The 25,938-nt window shown below is 38.1% G+C and overlaps 2 protein-coding genes across 4 annotated transcripts in view; one reads left to right on the top strand and one right to left on the bottom strand.

Annotated features, from left to right (window-relative positions):
* The window catches only part of ERP44 (endoplasmic reticulum protein 44), a 47,977-nt gene extending 47,743 nt beyond the window's left edge, over positions 1–234 (bottom strand). Inside the window, exon 1 of the mRNA XM_021389223.1 lies at positions 29–234. Coding sequence (XP_021244898.1) covers positions 29–85 — 57 coding nt within the window. The 5' untranslated portion in view covers positions 86–234. The remainder of the gene's footprint in view (positions 1–28) is intronic.
* INVS (inversin) overlaps positions 253–25,938 on the top strand; it is a 90,457-nt gene continuing 64,771 nt past the window's right edge. The window contains exons 1-4 of one of the 3 annotated variants that reach the window (XM_021389211.1): positions 284–383; positions 4,506–4,647; positions 5,376–5,545; positions 14,994–15,160. In XM_021389211.1, the coding sequence (XP_021244886.1) occupies positions 5,419–5,545; positions 14,994–15,160 (294 nt within the window). In that variant the 5' untranslated portion in view covers positions 284–383; positions 4,506–4,647; positions 5,376–5,418. Of the gene's footprint in view, positions 384–3,951; positions 4,180–4,505; positions 4,648–5,375; positions 5,546–14,993; positions 15,161–25,938 lie in introns of those variants that run through there. The other 2 variants (XM_021389213.1, XM_021389210.1) reach the window with 2 other exon arrangements.

Raw genomic sequence — 25,938 nt, 5'->3', positions numbered from 1 at the left:
GGCGGGCAGGGAGGAGCCGGCGGCTTACCAAGAGGAGGAAGAGGCGGCCGGGCTGAGGCAGGAGCAGGAAGATGGCGGGTCTCATGGTAGATCAGGCGCCTGGCGGCGGGGCGGGGGGAGAAACGCGGCTCCCACACTCGGCGGCCGCGGCGGTTCCGCACTTCCCCCGTCGCCAGGAAACACCCGCGGCCGTCCCACAGCCGGGCCCCGCGCCGCCCGCCTCCGCCACCCACTTCCGGGTGCTCGCGGAGCACGCCGGGAAGCGTAGTTCTTAGCGGGGGGAAGGGAGAGCAGCGCGCCCTCCCGGCGCACCCCGCGCGGAGGACCCGGCTATCCCGGCGTGCACCGGGGGCGCCCCCTCCCTCAGGGCGGGCGGTGCCGAGGTGAGCAGCGGGGCGCGGCGGTTGTGGGGCGGTTGTGGGGTTGGGAGGGGTTGGCCCGTTCGCTCTGACCTGGGGCTCGTCGTCCGGCCTTGGGGTTGCTCGCTCTCTCCTTTTTCACCCCTCTTTCGGTGCTTCGGGCTCGGAAAAGTTCTCCGCGTTTACGTAACTGCGGTAACTCAGCCTGAGAGTAGCACCAAGCTGCTGCGCTGCCGTGGTCTCTCTTCTTGCGCGTGTCGGCTGAGTGTCCAGTCTTCTGAACTCGCTCTCGTTTTCAGCTGATGCCGTTTTCCTGGCAGCTCGTTCTTAGCAACTTTTATCAATAAAATTTGATAGTCTTGAGTTTTAACGGCGCGGTGTTGTGCTGGAGAGAAGGATGCTGTAATTCTGATTGCGTGTGCAATGCAGAGTGCAACGATCGTGGTTTGGTACAAAATTTCACATAACGTGAAGACCTCTTGGTGTCCCTGTGACAGTCCTAGCGTTACAGCTGTCTCATTGCAGCCCACGTTTCTCTCCGTGTTAGTTTCAGAAAGAGAAAGTGAATTGTTTGCTTGATTCCACTAATACAGTGTATGTGGCAGATAATGCCAGTTGTATAACTTTTTTATAAACAGTTAAACAGATCTTGTAGTTATTTCTTGATTACTGTTGCTTTTTGTCCCATAGAAGTAAACGCCACACTTTTATTGGTGAGGATCTTCATCAAACCAGTCTTCCAGATACCAGTTTGTCATATACGGGAAAGGAATATCTGAGGAAAGCTATGTATTTTCCTTTTATAGCTCCACTTAGTATTTCATAATTTCTCTGACCCAGAATTAGGTCTTTCAGTACAGTGATGATACTCTACTAAAAACTGTTGTAGTAGTGGTTGGCTGCCTCTCTTACCGGTATGATTACTGACACTTTGTACAGAAGTGAAGAAGATTTTTCTTCTTTTTTTTCTTGGAAGTTACAAACATCTTTATTAATTCTCTGCATCATGTGGTTGGTTTAGTGTTATTGCTGACTTACAACTGGGATGCTTCTGGTGCGTTATTAAGGACTCCAGTATTTGCTGAATTGTGCACTACAACCCTGAATGCCTTATAGTGTATTCACATCCATTCGTAATCTATTTGGGGTGACTTTGTAAGGACTGTCAGCAGTGTGGAGCTTTTAAATGAAATTAATGCTAACCAAGCTATGTTGTTAGCACTGGGAGAGATGAGGTAGGCAAACTGCATCTTTTGTCATAACCTTTCCAAAATATAGGTAGAGCAAATACAAAATTAAAAATACTAACAGAGGTTTGCTGACATTCATATTCCAACTACCATTACTGCCAGTTCCCATTCACAGGAATATTCACTAGGAATAGAGGTAATGGGCACAGACTGAATCACAGGAGGTTTCATCTGAACACCAGGCAGCACTTCTGTGCCCAGAGGCTGTGGAGACTCTTTGGAGGTATCCAGAAGCTGCTGGGTCATGGGCCTGGGCACTCTGCTCTGGGTGACCCTACTGGGACCGGATGGGACCTGATGAGCACAGAGGGCCCTGCCAACCTCAGCCAAACTGTGATTCCTGTTTAGGATTTCCCTTGTTTGGTTACATCTGAGAACATAGAAGATGGAACTTTGTTAGAACCATATAGTGCACAGTATTCCTTTAGCACATGAGGAAAGCATTTGGTTCGTCATCCTGCTGATTACCACAGATAATAAAGCCTTTTGAGGGTACTCAGAATTGGCAGTACAAGTGCTGGAGACAGCACTCTTCTCTTGTTTAAGAGAGTTGTCCAGAATATTCAGATATAGTAAGTGCGCAAGCCATGAGGAAGTATCTTCCAACCATGCGTGTCCAGACCAGCTGGAATGATAGTGGAAGAGAGCATCTGCAAGTAAAATGTAAAGAAAATGGAAGAAAATACATCAGTGATAGCTTTGGGGATAAAACTACTATCTCAAAATCCCAGCAAGTGTGAAATTCCAGTGGTGTATATTGGTCCACTTAAAACAGAGAGATTGCTCTTTTATCTTTCTATCCGCAGGAAGCATTTTGGGGAAAAGACAAGGCAATTCAAATTCAAGCTGCAGTTTCATACATTAAGTGTACGTTAAATTATGTAGTATCCATCTCTGCAGCCTTCTTCATTCTCTTTCTTTTCTCCTGTTCATATTGCAGCTAAGCATGGTAATGTTTCCACTTGTGGTGTGTTATGGCACTTCTTCTGTCTTCTATGGCCATAAAAGTGGAAGTATTCTTAATCTTCTCTCACATTAGCGTCTTTGGACTCTTTTCTCTTGTCTTCTAGAAGTAGATAGGGCTGTGAATCCATTAATCACTCATTCAGTGTATGGGGAAGATCATCTACTTACATGGTAAAACAAGCGTACCAAAAAACACTTGCATGCTGAACATTGTCACATTACTCTGAGGTTTGTGGTGGAAGAGAAGAGATCAGGATCCTGTTGTTCTGTAGGTTTCGGTTGACCAGATATGTTTTTTGGTTGTTTTTTTTTTTTTTTTTCCCAAAGTCTGGTGAGCCGTTGGTGGAGTGCGTGTTTCCATAATGCATTTTCTTTTACGTGGGAGCTTTAGGCAATACCAGGCTTACATCTTGCGGAGGTAGGTCTGTGAATACAACCACAGGAGTGTTCCAGTGCCTAGGAGTTCTTGTATTGTTGGCAGGCAGACTAGGGTCTTGTGCTTTTCTAGTCACAACATTGTTAGTTTTTGTGGGTAGAGAGGTTGGAAGGCATGGCGTTGCATTTGATTTCTTACAAATGAACCCATTTTCATGGCTCATGAAAACTCAACCAAGCAGGCTTTAGGAAGAGGATGTTCAGTGAGATGATTTAGGTGTTGCAAGAAGTGGCATAGCAGGGTCTTGCTTATCAGAGGACAGGATGAACAAACAGCAATTTCACTGCTACACGTTAAATGCTTTGTATGCAGGTGTATTTTCTTTTAGAGTAGATGCATCGTATTGATAGGCTGTTTTGTACAACCACATGGTTCCGTATTTGTGGTTGTTACAGGGATGGGATGTGAACTGATGGTACATTGGTCATTGAGTACGCGATTAGATTTGCCATGGAGCTTCCTGCATTCATTTTCTTATCAGCTCTCCATGGAAGTTTGGAGCATGTGAAGAAGAGTTTACAGTTACATTAAACTATGAACTTGTACTTGAATTCTTTGTATGCTTGCAAGTAAAGGCTTTTACTTTTATTTCTTCATGTTTAATATCTTCTGTGGAGAATTTCACTTTGTTCAACCAAAAAGTGAATGTTTTAATAACGGTTCTCCTGATGTTAATATGTATGCATTTGCAGTTATCTTAATAGCAACAAATACTTTCTAGCAACATAATAAGTTTATAGAACAAATAAACTAAAGATGGTTTGAGGTAACAATGGACGAAAATACCTTCCTCTCGCTGTTTTCAAAGTGTACTACAATGTAAATGTGGGATATGACAAAAGGAATATATTTGAATTAACATGGAACAGAAGGTGCAGTGAAAAATTCCCAGAATTCAGTGATAGCTCCTCTTTTTTTTTTCTTTTTTTAATTTTTCTTCCCTAGCATCTATAATCATTGTTTTTCATTTCAGATGTTAAGTTTGGTGAGATTTGAAGGTAGAAGTTCTACTCCTTGATACTACTGGAGAAGAACAATGTGCTTTTGTGCATGCAGGTCCTTCTTCATTTCTGATACACAGTGCAGACCTGAGTTGATCATCGTCAAGGTCTTGAGACACTGGTGGTTTAGTGAAGATGATAGTTCTACTTCAGAAGAGGCTAGGAAGGTGAATGTACTACTAGGCATAATTTAGGTAACGAATGGAGAAGAAAAAAGAGAGAAGACCATTAGACTAGCCTAATTCCAATTTTTGCCTACATCTTGAATACCTAGTGGAGTTTAGTTTCCATCTCAAAGGGATGTAACAGAACTGTGAGAAGGTCCAAAAAGGCTAATTAAAATGTTCAGACATATATAAAAGCTTCTGCCTAGGGAACAGCTAAGTAATGTCCAGTGCTTTCAGCTAAAGGAATATATGATTGTGGAAGCTATGTCAGAGATGTGTGAAATAATTACTGATGGCTTAGAACTTCTGTTTACTTTCCCTTCCAGAACAAGGTTTAAGGGGCCTCAAATGCCGAGAGTCACTTCAAGACAGATGGAGGAAAGCAGTTCATCCATACAATGTTTGGTTGTGCTGTGGCACTCCTTGCTCAGTGGATATAGTGGATAAGCTTGAGAGGAGACTAGACAGGTTTGTAGAAGAGAAATTAACTGAAGAAAATGAACAGAATTTGACGAGCTCTAAATACACAGAAATCAAGTCCACTTCAGGAAGTGATTGAAATAGTTACAAGTGAGGAAAATATTTAGTAAAGAGAAGTGAAGTCATAAATATATTTACCTTGTTCTTTGGCATTGGTTGGTTTGGGAGTGCTTGATCCGTCTCATTGTGGATTTTCTTATGTTTTCAAGCTTCTGTTCAGATTTGAAGAAGACTCAAAATCTAAAAAGTTGGACTGATTATTTCAGTTATGCCAGTTGGTCCAATAAAAGATACTACTTTTGACTATAAACCTTGTTCTGCATATATTCATAAGCCATCGTGGTAAAATACCACCAGATATTAAGTAAATACTTGATAAACATTACTAGTTACTTGAAACATCCATGCCAGCACTCTGAAGAACGATCTGTTGAATTCATAGATAAACCCTATCTTTTCTGCAGACTTTTGCAAAGCTTATTGACTGAGATTTATTTTGAAGACAACAAAACTATACAATATTTATAGATATACATAATGTAGGCTTTTGTTGATTGAATCTTGACTAGAAATAGATTTACCTAACAAAATAAGAAATGCATTTGTTCTTTCCTGTTTTTCAGTGGGACTGTTTATTCTTGTTGACATTGTTTGAGTAATTTTAACATTTGTTACTTCAATTCAGTTGTGGTTGCTTTTTTTTTTTCCTCCCCTAGAACTGAATTCTTACAAAATATGTTGGTGGTACAGATGTGACCTATGATAATACCTTGCAAGAGTATGAATATTTCAGCAAACTGCCTCTTCAGTGGTTCCTCATTAGCATCTGAAGTGCATGCCGCTGCTGTTAATGGAGATAAGAGTACCCTCCTAAAGCTAATAGCAGGTAAATGTTGTTATTGTACATGCTTTTTGGTTTTGGCTTATTGCTCTGATCTTTAAAATGCATTTTTGTTTCTGGATTGCATGTATTTCTAGAAAAAATGTCGTCTTGAAAACAGAACTGATTTTTCTTACTTTTTTACTATCTGTTGCCCTTGATTGGTACTTCCATGTGAAATACAACAGAAAATTGTAAGTGATATAATCAGAAGAGTTATTCAGGACTCATGTTTCAAGGAATTTAAAATTCTGGAGAAGTGCTCCAGGCTGAAATATTTTGACCCTGTATCCTTATTTTTAGAATCATTGCTTTTTTGGAAAATTTGAAAAACTTGTTTTTCTCGTGATTTGTATAGTTAATAAATTCTTGACACTTCCTAGAATTTTGGAAGAAATAAGTCTTACTTGTTAATTTGATGCTTATACGTTAATAATGTTTCTCATGACAAATTAAGGAAAGTGACTGACCCTATGGAAGATGAAGTTAAAACATTCCTGAACATTTCCATCCATTAAAAAGCCCAAAATTTCACCTTCCATCTGTAAGAACTCTCTAAGAACTGGTAGAATATTCCAGGTTAGTAGTTTTCAAAAGCAGCTTATGTTGTGTGTTCCAAAAATGCTTACGTACACCTGGAAGGCTATCTAGCTGAAGACTTCCATCTTCAGCACTTCTGATGAAATGCAGTTCTGGCTGATAGTGTGAAAGTTCGGTTTGTTCAGCCTTTTTTGAAAATGTCATTCCTGTAGCTTGATGAGGTTGAATGACTATGAAATAATAATTAAAAAAAAACAAAAAACAAAGAACACCTTAGTTGTGCTCATACCATTAACTGTCAGTGTAGAACATTTTGTAAACTATGAATAGGTGGTTGATATGCAGGTACTTCTTCGAAACTATGGGATGCAACTCCTTTAAATACTTGTCTTTAAGAGTTTTCGGCCTGCACAGAGAGGGGAAAAAAGTCTGAATTTAAAAATCCTGGTTAACAATCAGAAATGACAAGAATAGTTTTTGTTGCGTTCAGTTTGGTTTTATTCATCTCACAGCCAAAATATACTTGGAAAATGCAAAGGAACGAGTACTTTTGTATTGCTGATACGCCTTGTCAAGCATACTGCAAAACACACCTTTGAACCAGATATGGAAATCGCTGTTTGTTTGTTTGTTTTTCCTAAAGTTAATAATGCAGCAACAAAACAAAAATGCTGTGTTCTTTGTAAATGAGGTAGAGAAAGCTGTGTGATCCTTGCACTCTTTGCTGTAATGGCAGAATTTGGCTCTTCTGCTTTGTTGTGTCTTTACAGGATGTGACACAGACCTTAGTTTTGCCCAGACAGGACAAAAAAAATATTGCCTAGCAGGAGAAGAATGCATCAGAGTAATATTTTTAGCTGTTTACCAGGCACAGTTGAGAGTATAACTTGATGCCAAAAGTAAATTGAGCAATTGGCATTACTCACCGAACTTCTTGCCTTCATTTAGCCGCACCAGGACAGTACATCAGTGCTGTGTGTGCGTATGCTGCATTGCTTAACGTCATGCTGCTAACACAGCGAGCTGTTGCATCTGATTGTGTTGACAGCAGAATATCCACTAAGATAAAGTCTCACTTTCTCTTTTAGAGAGGGGAATAACTATTAATTTCCTCTTTGAGTCTTCATTATTTGGTTTTACTCCTTTTCCCACCTGCTGTAGTTTAACAGAGCGTGTATGACTGTATACAAACATATGCGCTGTAGTTTCTTATAATTCATGAATTTGGACACATATGTAATTGTCCCCGCCATCACTTGTAATTTTAGAGGAGCAGCTGTTTGAAATAATGCAATGTGCACTAGATACTGTGGTTTTTTGTTTTTTTTTGACGTCCTGTACAAATCAAGCAGCATAAATAGACAAAATCAAAGGTAAGAAAATACTTCACGTAGAGAAAGGGGATTTTGGAACAAACTAGTCCTTTGTGATAACAAGTAGTAATGCTTAATTACTGGACTTTTTTTGACAGCCTGTATGTTAAATAACATAAAGCACCGTGTTTATTGTATAACCCACATGCAAAGTCTTGCGTTTTGTGAGTTGACTAGTGCTGTATCACATTGTTTTAGTACAATGTGTGGCTCTGGGTAACGCTCACAGTATTTTCTTGGTTGTTTTTTGCAACACCGAACATGTCTTTAATTGTACGTTCTGTATTAAAAATCATCTGTATGATTTTAATCCCAGGCACAAAGGGATCAAAAGTGAATTTTGTGTTTGGATAATCATTTTGCTTTTAACATTTTCATGTAGAGTCTAGATAAGATGTATCTAATTGTTTTAATTTTTTATGAGAGCACAGAGATGTGTGTAACAGCTGTTATACTTCAGTGTCCATTTAGTCCAGTTCCTCATTTTAAAAACTTTTATTATGTAACTACTACTCAAATACAAATGTTTTTTTTTACTATTTTATATGATATTTTATTGTAAATGTTAACTACAAATTGTTGGTTGCAACTATGCGATTGCATGCTTCAGTTTGATTCTCCTCTCTGCTGTTCTCTTCCATATTCTGTAATGTGAGAGGCTGAATAAATCTCATGTCAGGTATTACAGAAGGCAAGATTCCCTGCTGGTTACAATAGATGATCTGTCCTTTTAAGATTAAGCAGAGTTCTGGTCCGCTTCCTACCCTTTATCACTCCTGCCATGGTATGAAAAATACATAGAAATGTTGGTGTCTGACGCAACTGTTTTATAGACTATGAGGAAGCAAAGATGTTTGAATATGAGAGTTAAATTTCAGAACTGGGCCACTTGATTCCATGGTGTTTGTGACCTCTGTTGGGACCAACATTATGAGATTATTATCTGGGTGGGCTGAAGGTGAAGGTGTCGATCCTGGAAAGGACAGGGAATTAAACAAACTTCCTTTCTTAGGCAGGCATGTAGAAGAATGTTTAATGTTGTCAGAGCAAATTTTAACGACACTGATGTGTGAATATGTAGAAGGCTGTTTCTGCTATCTTGATATCAGAAAATAGTCATTTACTCCAACTATGAAGTCCACAAGATGTTGTGGTTAGTGCATTTCATGAGCTTAGTCCTTCTTATCACTTGATGGTGATGTAGTAGCTCCTAGTATTTGTCCTAGCTCTTACCCTGAGCACATGGACACTTTCAGTGAAATATCCACAGGGCTAACCATTCCAAAGGCCACAATAACACAATAACTTCTGAAAATAGTTTATCTTAAAAAAAAAAAAAAAAAACAAAACAAAACAAAAAAACAGGCAAATCACTGGCATCAAGTTTTGAAGGTCTTGCTCATTTTTTATTCAGATGGTTTGCAGTCATGGAAACCCTTTGTCATCAGCTACATCAGTGTTTGGGAGCTGAAGAGGAAAGGAGATGTCTGTTGCTCTGTTCCTCTAATTCCTCCAAAACGGAGGGTTGTACATGAGCTTTAGGTCGTTTTTGGTATTCTTAACATCAGCCATTTATTTTAGTCTCTAACGTTGTGTATATCCTCTTATGTTATGTAACAGACAACTTGGAATTTGAGATTTAACTCAGCTGCTGATTTAAGAGGAAGTGTCCTGTGAGCATAAACCACATACATGTGTCTGATTGGCAGAAATGTATGTTTTTATATTTATTTTCAAAAATGTATGTGGTTGTGCAAGTCCCATCAGCTTCAATAAATAAGAGTCATTGCTGAGACTGTTCACACTGGAAAGTGGAGTAGTTCACAATTTGGAGTAACCGGCATGTTTGTTGGGATCAGAGCCATGTTAGATGGTGCTTTGGAACTCTGTATATCTTGCTGCACAGGCCTGCATGGTTGTTCATAACTGGTTTTGGGGTTTCTTTGCTATGCTTTATAGAATGGCAGAGGTGTAACTTTGAAAAAGCATTTGTTGTTAGCTAAAATATTGAGATGTAAGACATGAACAGCTCCACAATATTTTAAAATTTTCATATTTTTTTTTTCTAGCAATAGGGGAAAGAATTACTTTGAAGCTGCAGCCAGTTTGCAATGAAATCATAATGCTCTGGAATAGAATGTCTAGCAAAAGATTTTGCAAGTTAAGGAAAATAAAAAATAAGTAATTCCACTGTTTAACTTGTATGTTACACGTTGAATTATTTCCTAACGAACATGTACTTCGTAAATAATACAGCTTGTCATTTTGAGCAGAAGAATTTCAGGATTCAATAACAAAATTGAGATAACACTTTAAAACATTTAAATAAACATTTAAATACAAGGGCTTTTTTTTTCTCAGCAGTTTTAGTTAAAAATTGGAATTTTAAAACAGCATCAACCATGTACATAGTATTAGTAAAATTATATTTCCTATTTTTTAATATAAAATAGGTCATAAATAGTTATCCAAATACCTTTGAACTTAGCTTTTAACTCAGATGTAGAAACATATTGCAAACTCTATTTGTAAAAGTCTTAAAATTACTTTAAAAGATGCTACCATGAAATTAGGCTTTTTCAATGTCTTCTGTTTTGATACAATGAGCAATAACTAGGGTGTATGCAGTACTTCTCCCATTCTAAGCAAAGTTCAGAACAAATTCTTACATAGTTTTTACACTAGGCCATGTTGGAAAAAATTACTCGTATAAAATTACAAGCATAAATTTCCATTATTTGATTTATTATTTGATTTTTCTTCCATAGAAAAACATACTTTTGTTATTTGTTTATTATAAATTTGAGACTTACCTGTTACGTTCATTATGAGAAAGTTTCTAGAGGAAAAGCTGACAAGGGTATGTGCGGTTCTGAGCAGTTTATCTACAGAAGGTGGAATCATAACTATTCTCTGTCTTCACTTAGGTAATAATACAGTAGGAAAAGATAGCATCCTGTTTAAATAGCTTGAAGTTGCATAGAAATCCAAAACAAATGTATTTTTTTCTGCATACATGGTAGAAGTCTAAAAAATAAGACGGGAGAACTAGATGTCTTTTTTAAATGAGGCTACTGATAGTATAGTCAGAATATAAAATTTATGGAAAGGAAGGCATCAATGTGGATGTTTCTTCTGCATACTTTGTGTTCTGATACATCAGTGGAACCCATGTAGGCAGAAGAGTGGTGATGCACATCTGAAAACCAAAGCAGAAAATAAATGTTGAAGATTCCTAACTTCAAGACTAAGTAAGGAACTATCATATTAACATTCTGTTGTTGCCCATCTAACTAATCACAGTAGTACTGAAGGTTACTCTTGTGTAATGGGTAAATGGCGTATTGAGGATCAGCTCCTAAAATGAAATTGTTAGAAATAATTAAGGGGTTGACAAGTGAGATTTTGTTGAACCCACAGCAGGATCAGCTCTTGAGTTGGTCCTGACCATTGGTGGGATCTGTATCAGAATGCTACAAGGAGAGATTTTGTAACTTTTAATCAGAGTGTACATGTGTAAGCAACACCAGCCTGCAACAGTTGTGAACTCTGCAAATGAAGGCTATTAGAATAAAAACGCTTACTGAGGAGAATCTGAAGATGAGTCTTAAAAGTGAACTCCTTGCTTGCAGCGTGAAAGCAAGTGCAAAAGCATTTATCAAAATAATAAGTTTAGGAAGGTCTATGGGAAGCAAGCATGGCTCATCAGCAGTGTGAGAGCGGATGCAGAAAGTAAGAAGGTGTACTTCAAAAAACATAACTTTATCTGAGGAAGATAGATACAGGTAAAAGAATATAGGTAGATGCAGGTAAAGTTCATAGAATTATTAAGGTTGAAAAAGACCTCTAAGATCATCTAGTCCAACTGTCCACCTACTGCCAATATTGCCCACTAAACTATGTCCCTACATCTACCTTTTCCTTAAACACCTTCAGGGGTGGTGACTCCACCACCTCACTGGGCAGCCTGTGCCAGTGTCACATCACTCTTCCCAAGAAGAAATTCTTCCTAATATCCAAACTGAACCTCCCCTGGTGCAACTTGAGGCCATTGCCTCTTGTCCTATTGCTGTTACCTCGGAGAAGAGCACAACTCCCACCTTGCCACAACCTCCTTTCAGGTAGTTGAGAGCAGTAAGTTCCCCTTAGCCTTCTCTTCTCCAGACTTGAGCAATCCCAGTTCCCTCTGCCACTGTTCATTAAGACTTGTGTTCCAGACCCTTTACCAGCTGTGTTGCTCTTCTCTGGTCGTGTTCCAGGGCCTCGATGTACTTCTTGTGACGAAAATGCAGGACTCAACACTTCGTCTTTTTGAACTTCATCCCATCAGCCTCAGCCCAGCGATCCAGCCTGTCCAGATACCTCTGTAGGGCCTTCCTACCCTCAGGCAGATCGACATTTTCCCCAACTTGGTGTCATCTGCAAACTTACAGATGTACTCAATTCCCTCATCCAAATCATCAATAAAGACATTAAACCGGATGGGCTGTCTACTGGGGAACAGGGGTTACTAACAGTATATTTTCTTTACGAAGTAGAAGGACTTTTCTCACTGCAAATTGCAGTCTCTAAGCAAGAGGAGGTATTACAGAATGAATAATCAGATCTACCTGGTATTCACTCGACAGTTTTGAAGGAACTCAGAAATGAAGCAAGTGAGCAAATGTTTACTGTAACTTCTAATACCATGCTTAGCAGTGGTTTTTGTGAGAAGCTTGGTTGGTAGGGAGCAAATTTTAATCTTTAAATATGGATCAAGGGGGGAATATCAATCTCCTTGTCTCTTTTCTGAAATTATAATTAAGAATACAATTATTGAGTATGTAGTAAAGTATAATATGATGAGGAGATTGTTTCTGTAAAGAAAGAGCGTGCCTCTGCTGAAGTTCTTTCAAAGCTTTAACAATCATGCAAACAAGGGAATATTTAAAAAGAAAAATTAACTCACCTGAAAAAATTCAGTGTTCTTTAAATAACCACATATGACCTTTCCACTTCGGAGATGTACTTGGCATTGTGATGTGTAGGACAGTTGATACTAAGAATTTATAGGTATTAATTTCTATGTGGTGACAGAATAGGAATATGATTCTTTGTAGTGGGGGATGCATACTGTAAATTTTTTTAGACTGTGGATAGGAATACAGTGAAATATTGTCTTAGAGATCTCAGACGACTTATTTTGCTTAATTGCTGTCTCGCTAATGATATAAATTCAAAAAAGCTCAATAATTATTTTTGTAGTTTCCTTTCATAAGTCACAATGAAGTAAATAACAGTATAGGTGTAATATTGTCAAATTTGTGCTTTTTAAATAAGCACTGCAGTGAGTAGGCTTCAAAACTCAGAAGCTTCAGAAGCTTGAAACCTTCCTCCAGCTAGAAGGCATCACGTTTGCAGGCTCTTGTCCTGTTCTTGGGGATTTCAACCACCCTGATATCTGCTGGAAAAGTAGCATGGCAAGCTGTAGGTGATCCAGGAGGCTCCTGGAATGTATTGAGGATAGCTTTCTAAGCCAGAAAATAGACAGCCCCACCAGGGCGGATGCAGTGCTGGGCCTGTTGCTCACCAGTGTGAGTGAACTGATGGGTGACATCAGAATTGGAAGCTGCCTGGGCTGTAGTGACCATGCACTGATCCAGTTCACACTCTTGAGGGCTATCAGACAGGCAGATAGATATCAGGAAGCTTAATTTTAGGAAAGCCAAATTCCAGCTCTTCAAGGAGTTAGTCAACAAAACCCCATGGGAGTCTGTCCTCAAGGACAAGGGAATGGAGCAGTTCTGGAAGATCTTTAAGCAAGCTTTCCTTAGATAACAAGAGTTCTCCACCTGCAAGTGTAGGAGGTCAGGAAAGGAAGGCAAGAAACTGGCATGGCTGAACTGGGACCTGCTGGTAAATCTGAAGAGCAAGAAGAAAACGCACAGGCAGGGGAATCAGGGACAGGTAACCTGGGAGGAGTATAGAGATGCTGTTAGGCTGCGTAGGGGTGGGGTCAGAAGACCAAGGCTAAGCTGGAACTGGACCTGACAAGAGGCACGAAGAAGAATAAGAAAGGCTTCTATAGGTGTATAAAATGGAAAGGAAAAGTCCAGGAGAGCATACTCCCGCCCCCAGTGAGCAATACAGGCAGGCTGTTAACAATGGACAAGAAGGCTGGCTTTTTTGCCTTGGTCTTCACTAGCTACTGCTTTGCACACAGCCCTCAAGTGGATGGTTCAGAAGGAGTAAACTGGGAGAGCAATGCCTGTCCCACTGTAAGCGAAGATCAGTTTTGTGAATCCCTGAGGAACCTGAACATCCAGAGAGAATTGGCTGAAGTAGTTGCAAAGCCATTCTTGATGTTATTTGAAGAGTCACAGCAGTCCCTGTTGACTGGAGAAAAGGCAATGTCACACTCATTTTTAAGAAGCATAGAAAGGATGAATCAGGGAACTGTTGACCTGTCAGCCTCACATCAGTGCCGGGGAAGATCATAGAGTAGATCCTCTATGTGCTAAGGCACATGGAATAGAGGGAGGTGATATGGGATAACCAGCATGGCTTCACCTAGGGCAAGTCATGCCTGACCAGCCTTGTTGCTTTTTATGATGGGTAACTGCATCGGTGGACAAAGGAAAAGAGCCCTCTGTTTGGACTTTGGTAAGGTCTTTGACAAGGTCCCCACTAACATCCTTCTCTTCAAATTGGAAAGGTATGGATTTTACGGATGAACTCTGATGGATGAGGAACTGGTTAGGAGATTGTACTCAGAGTGGTGGTCAGTGGCTTGATGTCTGGATGGAGATCAGTGACAAGTGGGATACCTCAGGGGTCAGTACTGAGACCAGTGCTGTTTAATATCGTAATCAGTGACATCAGTAGTGGGATCGAGTGCACTCTCTGCAAATTTACGGATGACACCAAGCTATGTAGTGCAGTTGACGTGCCCAAGGGGCAAAATGCCATCCAGAGGGATCTAGACAGATTCCAGCAGTTGGCCCAAGTAAACCTCATGAGGTACTGCAAAGCCAAGTGCAAGGTTTTGCACCTGGGTCACGACAACCTCCACTATCAGCACAAGCTGAGGGATGTAAGGATAGAGCACACCCCTGCCAAAAAGGACTTGAAGGTGCTGGTGGGCGGTAGGCTGGACATGAGCCAGCAACGTGCCCTTGGAGCCCAGAAATCCAACCACATCCTGGGCTGCATCAAAAGAAGCATGGCCTGCAGGTTGAGGGTGGTTATCCTGCTCCTCTACTCTGTGCTGGTGAGACCTCACCTGCAGTACTGTGTCCAGATGTGGACTCCTCAGTACAGGAGAGATGTGGACTTGGAGCGCGTCCAGAGTAGGGCCCCCAAAATGATCTGATCACTGAAATGGAAAAGAATGCCCTCTAAGTGTCAGTAAAAATAGAGTAAAAAGTAGTAATGTTGATTTTATGTGATGCTCCATCATTATGATCACTCTGTTTATATTAAAAGTACCCATTAATAAAAAAAATACTGCTTTTAGTCACAGATTAAATTATGCTATATCTATTTTTTTGTTATTATTTTAGGAAACTCTGAGCTGAAAGATACAGAGGACCAGTTTGGAAGAACTCCACTTATGTACTGTGTGTTGGCTGACAGGGTAGACTGTGCAGAGGCATTGCTGAAGGCTGGAGCAGATGTTAATAGAGCTGATCGTAGCCGAAGAACTGCTCTCCATCTTGCTGCACAGAAGGTAATTAAATAAGTGTTCTGCCATAATAGAAACTTACATCATTCACAGCAAGCATAAAATAAATTTTCTCGTATTAAATAAATTTCTAGTATCTTTAAAAACTTTTGTTGTTATAGAGGCCAATTATATATATTTAATCGTTGTATTTATGGTTGTCTGAAGAGAAAGTTTGCTGCTCGTTTTAAGAACTCATATTCTCTAGGAAAAATAAGCCTTGTCTATTTTGGGATAGCTAGTTCTAAGACTGAATTTTGTATGCTCTGATGTTCCTTAGGATATTACCATTTGTTTTGGTGGATATAATGCCATATACTGTTAATTATCAATGCTGTGTTTGAGAATACTGAGGTTGTGGAATACCAAATCAGTGCCAGGAACAGGAAAGAAATGCATTTCTGTTTGGCTTTCTTTCTACAATTTCAGTCTGTAATATTGACACGACATTGTCCCAGTGAAGAAGTGCTTAGGGAAGAATTAAACAACAAAAAAGGTAACATAAAGTATAACTTCAGAGCTGCAGAGTCCTGACTGCACTTAAGTTGCATCCTGATTTTCATTTTCTTCTTTGATTAGAGAAGACTTCCACATGCAGCACGTGAAGAGGCAGGGAAGAGAAAACCCTTTTCCACACATTCTCATCTAGAGCAGATAGATGTAAAAAAAAATGAAGTAACATGTCCTGAGTTGAAACATTCCTTTTCTAGGAACTACTACTCCCCTTGGGGCCAGGGGAGGGGAGGGAAATATGGAGTGGAATGTTTAATAATAGATTCATGATCACCCGTGAGACCAGAGTAACAGCACTTTCAACTAGGCTAGACAATGGAGAGGAGCTTGCTGTCTGGCTGTTTTAGTTCCTTTTGCATTTGATTGTTCAAATTCTAGGATGTGCGGTTTGTTGAAAATGGTTTTCTTCATCTTTGTCATCTTTATTTCTTCTTGCTTTGTGACTCCAAAACTTACTTGGCCTAAGGATAAGAAAATCAATATATTATGTAGCAATTATCTTCTGGATGTGCATAAAGGATGCAGCTCCAATTCTTGTCCTGTGATAGAAATTGGCTATAATTTTCTGAAAAAAAAAATTGCCTAAACTAATTCCTAAATGTTTACTTTAGACTCCTTCCTTTCCTCTCTTCTCTCTCCCCACTTCCTATTATAGGTTAGTTTTTTAAATTTCCATGGAATTTATGTTTACTCATAGATTTTGTGTATGTTGAATGTAATCATGGGCGCTTAGTAACACCTTCCCTCATCTTCTCCTTCCCTGGAAAGCAGAATTAATATCTCAAAAGCTTCCTGTGAAGTCTCTCATTTTTCTTCTTTTTTTTGGATCCATAATGAATAGGAAACTTATAGCAAATTTGTTAAGATCTCTGCAGCAGTAGATGCCACAAGCCAAGTCTGTCTTCCTCTTAGACGCTATCTTCTGCAACAAGGATAGATTTCCGTCCTTAGTCAAAAATGGACTTACTCTTGGCATGAATTTGTAGTTACAGAATGGTATTGAGAAAAGCTGCTAAAGGGATTTTTTTTTTTTTACACCAATATTTAGCCTGCTTACAAATGGACAAGTGCCACCAGTGTATTTTAATGCTCTTTTTCCCCTTTTTTTTAAAGCATCTTGAAATGCTTTTGAAACATGTCATCAGGTCATAGCAAGGACCCTGAGGGGGAGAATTTGTTGCCAGGGTCTTGATTATCCATAGAAAAATTGTTTTTCTGCTTTGAAAGATGCTTTTTGCCATTTGTCTGTCAGAGAATCTTGCAGTACTACTTTCATTCAGTGTCATTTAAAACTGCACCAATATAAGCTGCTTTCTTTTATTTTCTTTCCAGTATCAAATAGTTTTGCAAAGGTGTTGGTAGAAATACCTAACTTAGGATGAAGCTATTTATGTGTCTCTGTCTAGAGGATGATTAATAAAATGACACCATTTCTTGTCTTTCAGTCTTTGGAAGGTAGTTTGCATGATTTTAGTCCTGTTACAGAATAAAACATCAGAAATACAGTATTTCCCTGAGTTCAGTCATAAATCATCAGTAGTAAGTAAAGTGAGTTAGGACAGTAATTGCCTTTCTTCTCTGAGGTAGGTTTCTGGTTGGATAAGGCTTTGGACATCAGTAGACAGTATAAAAGATTTTGTGACTTACAGTATATCAAAAATCTTTCTGATAGCATAGCTAGGCAGACCTACCTGTGCTAGTCCACGTTCTTTTAGATCCAGAAGTTTTGACAAAAGTGACAAGTGAAATTGATGTGATAACTTCAGCAACTCTGTCTAATGTGGTTTTGATATCTAGGTCATCTTCACCAACTAATGAGGAAACTGAGATTTCAGAACTCAAAGTCAGTATGTCACCCTTGTCTTGCCGTGCTTTGTCCAAGTAACTTCCGCAGCTGTAACATATCTACAAAGCAGTAGTTACCTTGGAAGATATACTGGGTTCTCAACAAAGTGTTTGTGGAATCTCTCTGTCTCAATCTTCATTAGCGTCACTCGGGACTATTCCCAAGAAGTGAAAGGGAATCCCTTACTGGTCCATCTATCCACCTTTTTCTAGTAGCAGATTTAACTCGCGCATTATTTTGCCTAAAGTTCTTGAAGTTAATAAAATAGGGTCAGAAATTTCAACTGTTAATACTGCTTGGAATATCAGTGCTTTGGAAAACAACCATGGCTATGCATTGACACGATAACCTTTGCTGACTGGTAGTTTAATGATAGTAATTATCTTCTTAATTATAAGTCTTCTGTGCTTTACATTACATATCTGTTATGAATTTCTTCTTCGTTAAAGAGCTTTAAAAGAGGAAATTAATGCAGCTGCAAGATGAGGAGGTGAGAATAATCTCATTTAAATGTAGAGATTTATATTGCAGACATCTAAACCTGTGGTAGTTCTAGATCACTTTTAACTTGCTGAACAGAATCAGGCGCTTCCTTGGTGTAATTCATTTACCCTAAAGTATAGATGTCTTCCTTAAGACACACGTATTAGCTCAGTCATCCTTTTAGGCAACCAACTAATGTAACTTTTAATGTAGATGTCTAAATTGTGTCAAATGAATCTCATGCAAGGCATTTTTAGCAAGTAATTTTCAAATCTCTGTTTATATCATGTTTCATGCTGTCTTTATTTTGTCCATCAGCCTTCAGGTGGAGCTGGATGGATGTTTCTATCGTTATAGGCAGAAGGCTTTGTAAAAGAAGTTACCTGGTTGGTCTGTGAGTTTTCTTCTGTTCTGCTATGCAAGGAAAAAGGACTGGTCTCTCATGTTAAAATAGACAGGTGTCCCAAACAATGTTAAGAGTCTACATTCTTTAAAAAATAAAAATAAAAAAAAGGGAAGGGGGATAGGTCCAGTCATTACCTTCAGAAAATTAAAAAAAAAAAAAAAAAGTATTGCTGCAGTGCACTATGGAGATTCCCAAAGGAGTTTCACATGACATTTGTGACTTCATAAACATGTATGTCATTTAATGAGAATTGAAACAGCAACTAATTGCAACAGAAGTAAAATCATTAACATGATTTGCCAGTAATTTCACACTGAGCAATTGTATTAGCGTGTGGGTGTAGATATTTTAAGCCAGTAGAATTTAAATTATTATGAAATAAACTTGCTGTGGAGAAAGATGTGAGTACTGAGATTGTAGTTTAATGAGATACTGATTTTCACTTGTAAGTATTTTCTTCTAGTCTTAAACTGCAACTTGCGTAAATACCCACATGTGATACTTCTGAATGGACATGTTTCTACATATCCAAATTGCCTGTTTGTGATTCTTTATCTTTTATTTTTTAAAAAAAAGGAAAAAGGAAAAAAAGAAAACAAAACAGGCCTGCTTCCTTCTGATTTTCTCAGAGAGGATGCTCACTTTTTACCAGTCTATTTACTCTGGGGAAGTAACTATCTCTGTGAATTCCCCAAGCACAGCCTTTTGTGTTAACAAGGATAGAAGGAAAAATTCAATAGTTTTGTTGTTGGATGCTAATGATATGTGCTTAAAATAATCTGTCAAGTGGCTTAATTATCAGGAGGTTCGGATTTGGAGGATTCATACTGTCTGGTGGGAAAATATGCCTTTTATTGTCTAAAAGCATTAAATATTCTGTCAGTTAAATATATTCTTCGCTGACACAGTTATTGAGAAATAATATTATGTCTGGTATGCAGTTAGGACCTATGTGTAAAATGTGTGTTGTGTATATGCTAGAAAAAATGGGTTGTTCCTCTTACGTTCATCAGCAACCATACAGGTAAAGAAGGAATGTTATTTCTCCTTTCTTCACCAAGGAAAAGGTGTTTGTTTAAAAGCTCCTAAATAAAGCTTGGCTGGGAGCAAGCTTACACCTTTTTCCTCGCTTGTTCCTTGGAGCTGTAATGTGCTTCTCTGTAGCATGTAGTATAGATCCTCTTAAATCATTCATAAGGTGTTATTTGCACTGAATAAAAGAACACATGCACTTCTAGCGTTCTTTCCAAATCTATATCATGAATATAAATATATAATCATGGTGTCTTTCAGAGATTATTGTGGTCAGTTCATGTTCTTTTTATCCTAGGCAGGTAACTTTTTCTGAAATTTCCTCTTAAGTGAAACCTCGTAGTGAGCGCATACTAATTCTGTGCATATGGGTTCATGATGTGTGAATGAGCTTTACAGTCATTCTTTCATATTTTCATACAAACGTGCAATTTGACTAAGTGTTAAAAATCTGAACAGGCTGCAGTGTGAAACATGCATGTGGTCAACCAGCCAGAATAGGTGATTTTATTTTTTTTCACCTGCAGGACTGTAGTTTCCTTTGTGTTTAAGTAAGCCACGGAAAATAACTGTGATATAGATGTTTCCTTTACTTTCCCAAACAAAGGATTCTTTTTTGTGAATGCCGCCTGAAGATGCTCAGGGATGGAAGGAAAAGTTTCTTGTGTGCGATTCCTTTGCGTCACATTACAGATAAGCTGATCTAGATACTGTTTATCAGCAAAAGGGTTAGTCCTGCCCATCCCCTTCCTCCCACCCACTTTTCACAACTGCAGAACTGCTCTCTGTTCAGTGAGTCAACAGAAAATGAACTCTTCAAAGTAATGATTCATTTTCTGCCTGTTGAGTGCAAGTTCCCGTGCTTCTATGTGCTTTTCACTGTTGGCTGTGCTAATGCTATTGTTGATTTGTGCTGTAAGCCAGGTAATTTGAAACGATTAAAAATAACTACAGGAAAAGTTTAGGGAAAAAAACAAACTAACCGCTCATTTTGTTGAAGGGGTCTGATGTACAATATGACCCCCTAGAAAGCTGCTCCTTCATCATTGAGGAAGAAGAATAAAATAGCCGGAGACGGTGCAAGAGAAAGTCATTGGTCTGAGAAGAGTCTAGGAAGTCAAGCAACGCTAGATATTAAGAGAATGGTCAGAAAACCATCCTGTGCATTTTTCAACTTCAGAAACTTTTAATCTTGATTCATTATTGCACTGAAGGTATGAAGAAAAGGGAAGCCCTTCCGAGTCACTTGCGGTAAACACAGCTTAATTGAAACCGAGTGACGCCTAGTTTCTTACGGATTTTTCAGCTTTCTTTAGAAGCTTAATAACAGTTTTGACAGTGTGGAGACCTTGATTTGGGTGTTACTTTGAGAGACTAATGTACAATTCTCATGTATTCAGGCAATGCATTTTCAGCTTACACACTTTGTCATGCCTTTGTAACAGTACAAGAGCATACATGTTGATTACTCATTAAGTGCTAAGTCTCTAGTCATTTGGTATCTGGCAGTTAACCGTCTCTGCTGTCGAAGTATGAGTTACAATCCAGCCAGTGCTCTTGTCTGCAGAAGATAAAGCTTCAGAAATACTATTTTTACAAGTCTGATTTCAGTTACACAGCAAATACTAAGACATCTGAATCTGCTTTCTCGCTGGTTGTATGTCAGTATAAAATCGCAGTTTGGGAAAAGGCTATGCAAAATTTGCATCCTGGATTGGCCTTTTTGACTTTAAGATCTAGCTTAGAATTTCAGAGTAGCTAAAGATGCTATGATTCTATGCAGGCTGCACTGATAAATATGTCAGGAGTGTCTATAGGCTGTGGCAGTAAAACTGACTTAAAAATTATTTTAGTGACTGTTGGTTACAAAAGTTACTTGTTCTAATAAAGTATTTTTGAAAATACTGCTTACTGTTTGCGACTACCTCCCTCAATATACCTGCTTTCCAGCAGTCATTTTATGCATCAGAGGAATTGCCACATGTCTAAATAACAACAAAAAGGCGGTGTCTGTCATTGTCTTTGGATAGGTTTGTATTGTGAGAGAGAAGAATAAAGCTGTCTGAGGCACTAAAATGTGTTATACTTCACCTATCTGGTGGATTTGCTCTATAGTCTGCTGTAGAAAAGAATGCATCTATCTGCTGCCATTTGTAATAGCAATATACTAGTTTTCCTCATGTAGAATAGTAGAAGCAAAACCTGAAGGTGGATGGAAAAGGTTTAAAGGTTTAACCCTAGTTGTAAGGGTTACATACCTAATTTAAAAACAGAACAAAAAGTAAATGCATCTATGATTTTTTTGAAAATGAAAAGATTAACTCTTGTGATATGTAAAGAATATTCGGACATGATTCTCAGGGAGGCAAATGCTGTGGAACACAGTTTGAAGATCATCATGATGTAAGATTTCTGTTTCTGACCTGTAATGATGGAAAAGATTCACACTTACCAAAATTAATAGTCATTAACAAAATATTATAAATCTTGCGGAAGAGAACTCAGGAATACTCACAGAAGAGACAACTCATTGGGTAAATAAATCCAATATGCATTCACAGATTTTGCTGGTATGATTAGAAATCAAGAATATTAATTTTTCTTCACTACTTCGCACCAGGATTTTTAGCCATCATAGCTAAGATTTAAAAAAAATGGGAAACTTAAAATGGAGAGACCAAATAAATATACATCTAATGAAATAGGCAAAATCAAATTGGGAGAATGGTATGTATTCCTTTGCTCTGTAAGCAAGATGTGTGATAAAAAGATTTAGAATCTGCTAAGTAGTGCACTATATAAAACCTGGGCTAAGTAGGAGGTTGCTAACATAGACAATAAGGGATTTTTTTGTCTTGGAGATCCAAAAGTTCTCCTGAGAATACTGTGGACTCCCCATTGCCAGTGCATGAGTTTTGTTCAATTGTCCTTGGTGTGGAGAGTTCAGCTGCATATGCCACTAGAGGTCTCTTTCAGCACGGATAGTTTTGTGAGAATTGAATTTTATAAATTCTGAACTACCCTAGTTTTAGAAAAAAAAAAACCTTAAAGAGTTTTTAAAACTGAAAACAAGAATATATCTAATAAATATTTTATAAATAAATGTTTTACTAAGATGTGTGAAAATCAAATAGTTATCTTTTCAGTGATTTATTATATTTGGAGTATGTTCTTGAAGTGTCATAATAATTCAATTTTATTCCTAGAAATACTGTCTTCAGTTTCAAATTTTCAGTATTTTTACCAGCTTATCTGCATTTTATGAGACCAAATTTACCTAAATGTCCTTTAGGTTCATCTTTTAGGGCAATATTAATCTTAAGGGTTCTGTTTTCCCTCTGTTCATTTAAATATCTATATTTTATGATATTACTTACATGATATTACTTATTACTTAATTATGATGATATATGTGAAATGTGCATCTTTAAAGAGTTTAACCATCTGTGTATGATTACATCAGTTAATAAATACATGTTCACCACCAAGAATATTTTATAAACCTGAGAAGTTACAATGTCTGAGGACAAATAATACATTTATTTGTTAATACTGAATACATCTTTATATTGCTTAGACCTTAAAAAATAGTATTATGCTGCCATTGTACTTAGTTTTCTAGGCATCTATACAATGCAGATGTTGCACAGTAACATTTTCTTCAGTTAAATTGTAGATTTTTCCAAATTAGAATATCAGATACTCATAACTTCTATCTGCTTAAACCAAAGAAGCTTTTATTTCATTTAAATCTTAATGTCATTTTATTTAATGTAATTTTATTGTTAGTAAGTAACTTCAGAAATGTAGAAGTACGTTACTGGAAAACACATTCTTTTTGCCAGAGATGATAAACAAACTGATTAATTATAGTAGGACAGTGCTAGCTGTTTTTTAACTGTTCAAAGAACTTGTGTATTTTTACTCACTTTATTCCTATAATTACATGATCTTAACAATGTTCCCAGGCTTGTGGGGGCTTGGAATTTTCTGTTTATTTTTTTTCATGTTCTCTTTCTGTCATTTATTGCTTTAAACAATCTCAGTTCCGGGGCTGTGTCTCTGATCACTGTTAGTGCATTTGGAGTTTGCCATGGAGCAGCGTGGCTTGTGAAAGCATATGTACATTGTCCTAGAAACATGAATTATTTTTCATGAGAATCAATTTAAGAAAATTTATAACGATGAATTAAAAACAGGTAGTTCTGGCTTATCTCACCCCACTGGAGTGAAAGAAAAAATAATAAAAAAGTTGTGTAGATATCATTTGAAATGGTATCTGTAACATCTCTGTCCTGTAGCTTGGGATTCCTTTTTTAATGATGTGAGTCCTTGTCTGCTGTTTCCTACCTCAAGCTGGAGTTTCCAGGGTTAATTTTTGCAGAGTTTCTCTGTGAGTTTGCAAAGAGTTCTATACAAAGAGAATCAGTACAACCTAGTGGAGAGCAGAGTCATGAGCATTTGCATCTCTGGAATGTTTTTATTGACAAACGGTAGTCTGCTATTGACATTTGTGTCCCTTGATGATACTTCTATCCTAGCTTATCTTTGCTGGTCAAATGCCTTAATTGTTCTGGCCTTTAATTCAGTCAAAGTTGGAGCATGAGTGGAAGAGAAAAGAGAAGGAACAGGTCTAACAGAGCATCAAGCTTGAGCTGTGAAGCTGCTGGCAACGATCAACCTGTCATAATGTTATGATTTGTTCATTTTTATACCATTTATTAGCCTTTACTTGTTGTGCCATTTGGCCTCCAGGGCAGATAAAGTGCTGTCTAATTTGGTAGGTTTGCTTCTGTCAGAGTGGCCTCGACAGAGAAGGTGTTAGCTGTAGTGACAAATAATCAATAGCTGTCGTTGTCATGAGGAACGTGAGTAGTTGGGCCTTTCATCTGGAGGATTAGAGGTCTAATTGGATTGAGAATAGGGAGGGTGGGCTGTTGGGTAACCCTGTCAGCTATGTTAAGCTGTCAAATGTCAGCCTCGCTGAAAGGAAGAAGGGATGGTTAGCTTTCAGAAACAAGGAAGAAGACACATGAAAGCTTTTTAAAAAGTAATAGATAGGAAAGTAGAATAGGCTAATGTACGCTTTAACCCCCTCATGCTTAATTATATATCTCTCCAGTTAATGAGGATGCATAGCATATGCATTTTCTCTTTTTCACGCAGGCATGTGCAAAATTCGTGTGAGACAGATTTGGCAGCATGGTACCAAGTCAGACTGGTTCTGTGTCTTGCGAAGAAGCAAGCTAACTACTCAGGTGGGGAATAGAAACACAAAAAATGATGACCTAGAGAAGGAAAATAACCAGTGGGGGAAATCACTTAGCAGAAGCTAGGAAGAAACTATTAATCTTTTGTTGTAAAGATTTGGCAGCATAATAGGACCTCCTTTTTTTTTTTTTTTTTTTGAGATAAAAGCAGTGTTTCAGTGCTGCTATACATGGAATAAGGACTATTATCAAGTCCTGTAGTGTACTGTCAGTTGAATTTCATCCGTTGTTGCTTTTATCCCTTGCTCTCTGCTTGCTTTTTTGGAGAAAGATTTGTGTTCTTCTGAAGATAAATCCAGTAAAGGCACGACTATGCTAGTAAAACAAATAATTTTTTTGTATTAATGTCTCAGAAGCTTTACAGAACTAGTATTTACCAGAAAAAATAATTGGCTAGATTTTAAAGGAGGATTTTTGTCAATAAAATTACTTGAATAATGCTTGCTTTCTTATTTTGTTGTGTTGCTCTATTCAAATAAAGTCTTAACTGGAATGACACCAGTATCTTTTTTTCTCTATGTAACTCCTTTCCTGGCTTTTCTGCAGTACTTAGCTAAAGTCCCCCTTTATATAACAGCCTTCTTTCTCAAGGAGCTAGCATCCTTAACTGCTGATGACCTTAAAATAGTAAAGTTTTTATTCATTATAGTGAAAACGTGTCATAATTCAGCATCTTACTTTCTAGAGCTTTATCCAGTATTTGTTCCTAAAATTCTTGCACTTCTGAGTATTTCTTTTTCTGGACAACTGTATTACCATGACGATAATTTCCCCATTTTATCCCAGTTATCTAACTAGAACATCACCTTCAGTGTTGCTATCTTTCTCTTCTCCTTCAGTGATGTCGCTGCTATTTTCATTAACCTAATTGAATTACTTTCATTGTACAAACTCATCACTCTAATTTTCTAGTACGATATAATTTCACCACTCTGCATCTCTGCTGTGCTTCTTGGCACTGCTAATCTGTCTCTCATTGCCTTTGTATCTACATTTACCATATTTCCCATGCCTGAAGTAAGCTTTCACAATCCAGTCTGCCAAGGAGGATGTTGTCAGGCCCCAAACATGTATTATACCGGTGCTTCAGTTGAGCAGTCTTGATCTCAGGCATTTCAGTTTTCACTTAAAAAATAATAAGAAAAGAAAAAAAATTCTAACTACGGTGATTTTCTAAAAGATTTTGAAGTCATGGATCAAGTAGAACATAGAGAAGCTCTCCTTGTGTTAAAGC

The sequence above is a fragment of the Numida meleagris genome, chromosome 2 (assembly GCF_002078875.1).
Source record: "Numida meleagris isolate 19003 breed g44 Domestic line chromosome 2, NumMel1.0, whole genome shotgun sequence".
NCBI classification, from domain to species: Eukaryota; Metazoa; Chordata; class Aves; order Galliformes; family Numididae; genus Numida; species Numida meleagris.
Note: the sequence above shows the minus strand (reverse complement) of the source record. Positions and strands in the feature narration are given on the sequence as shown.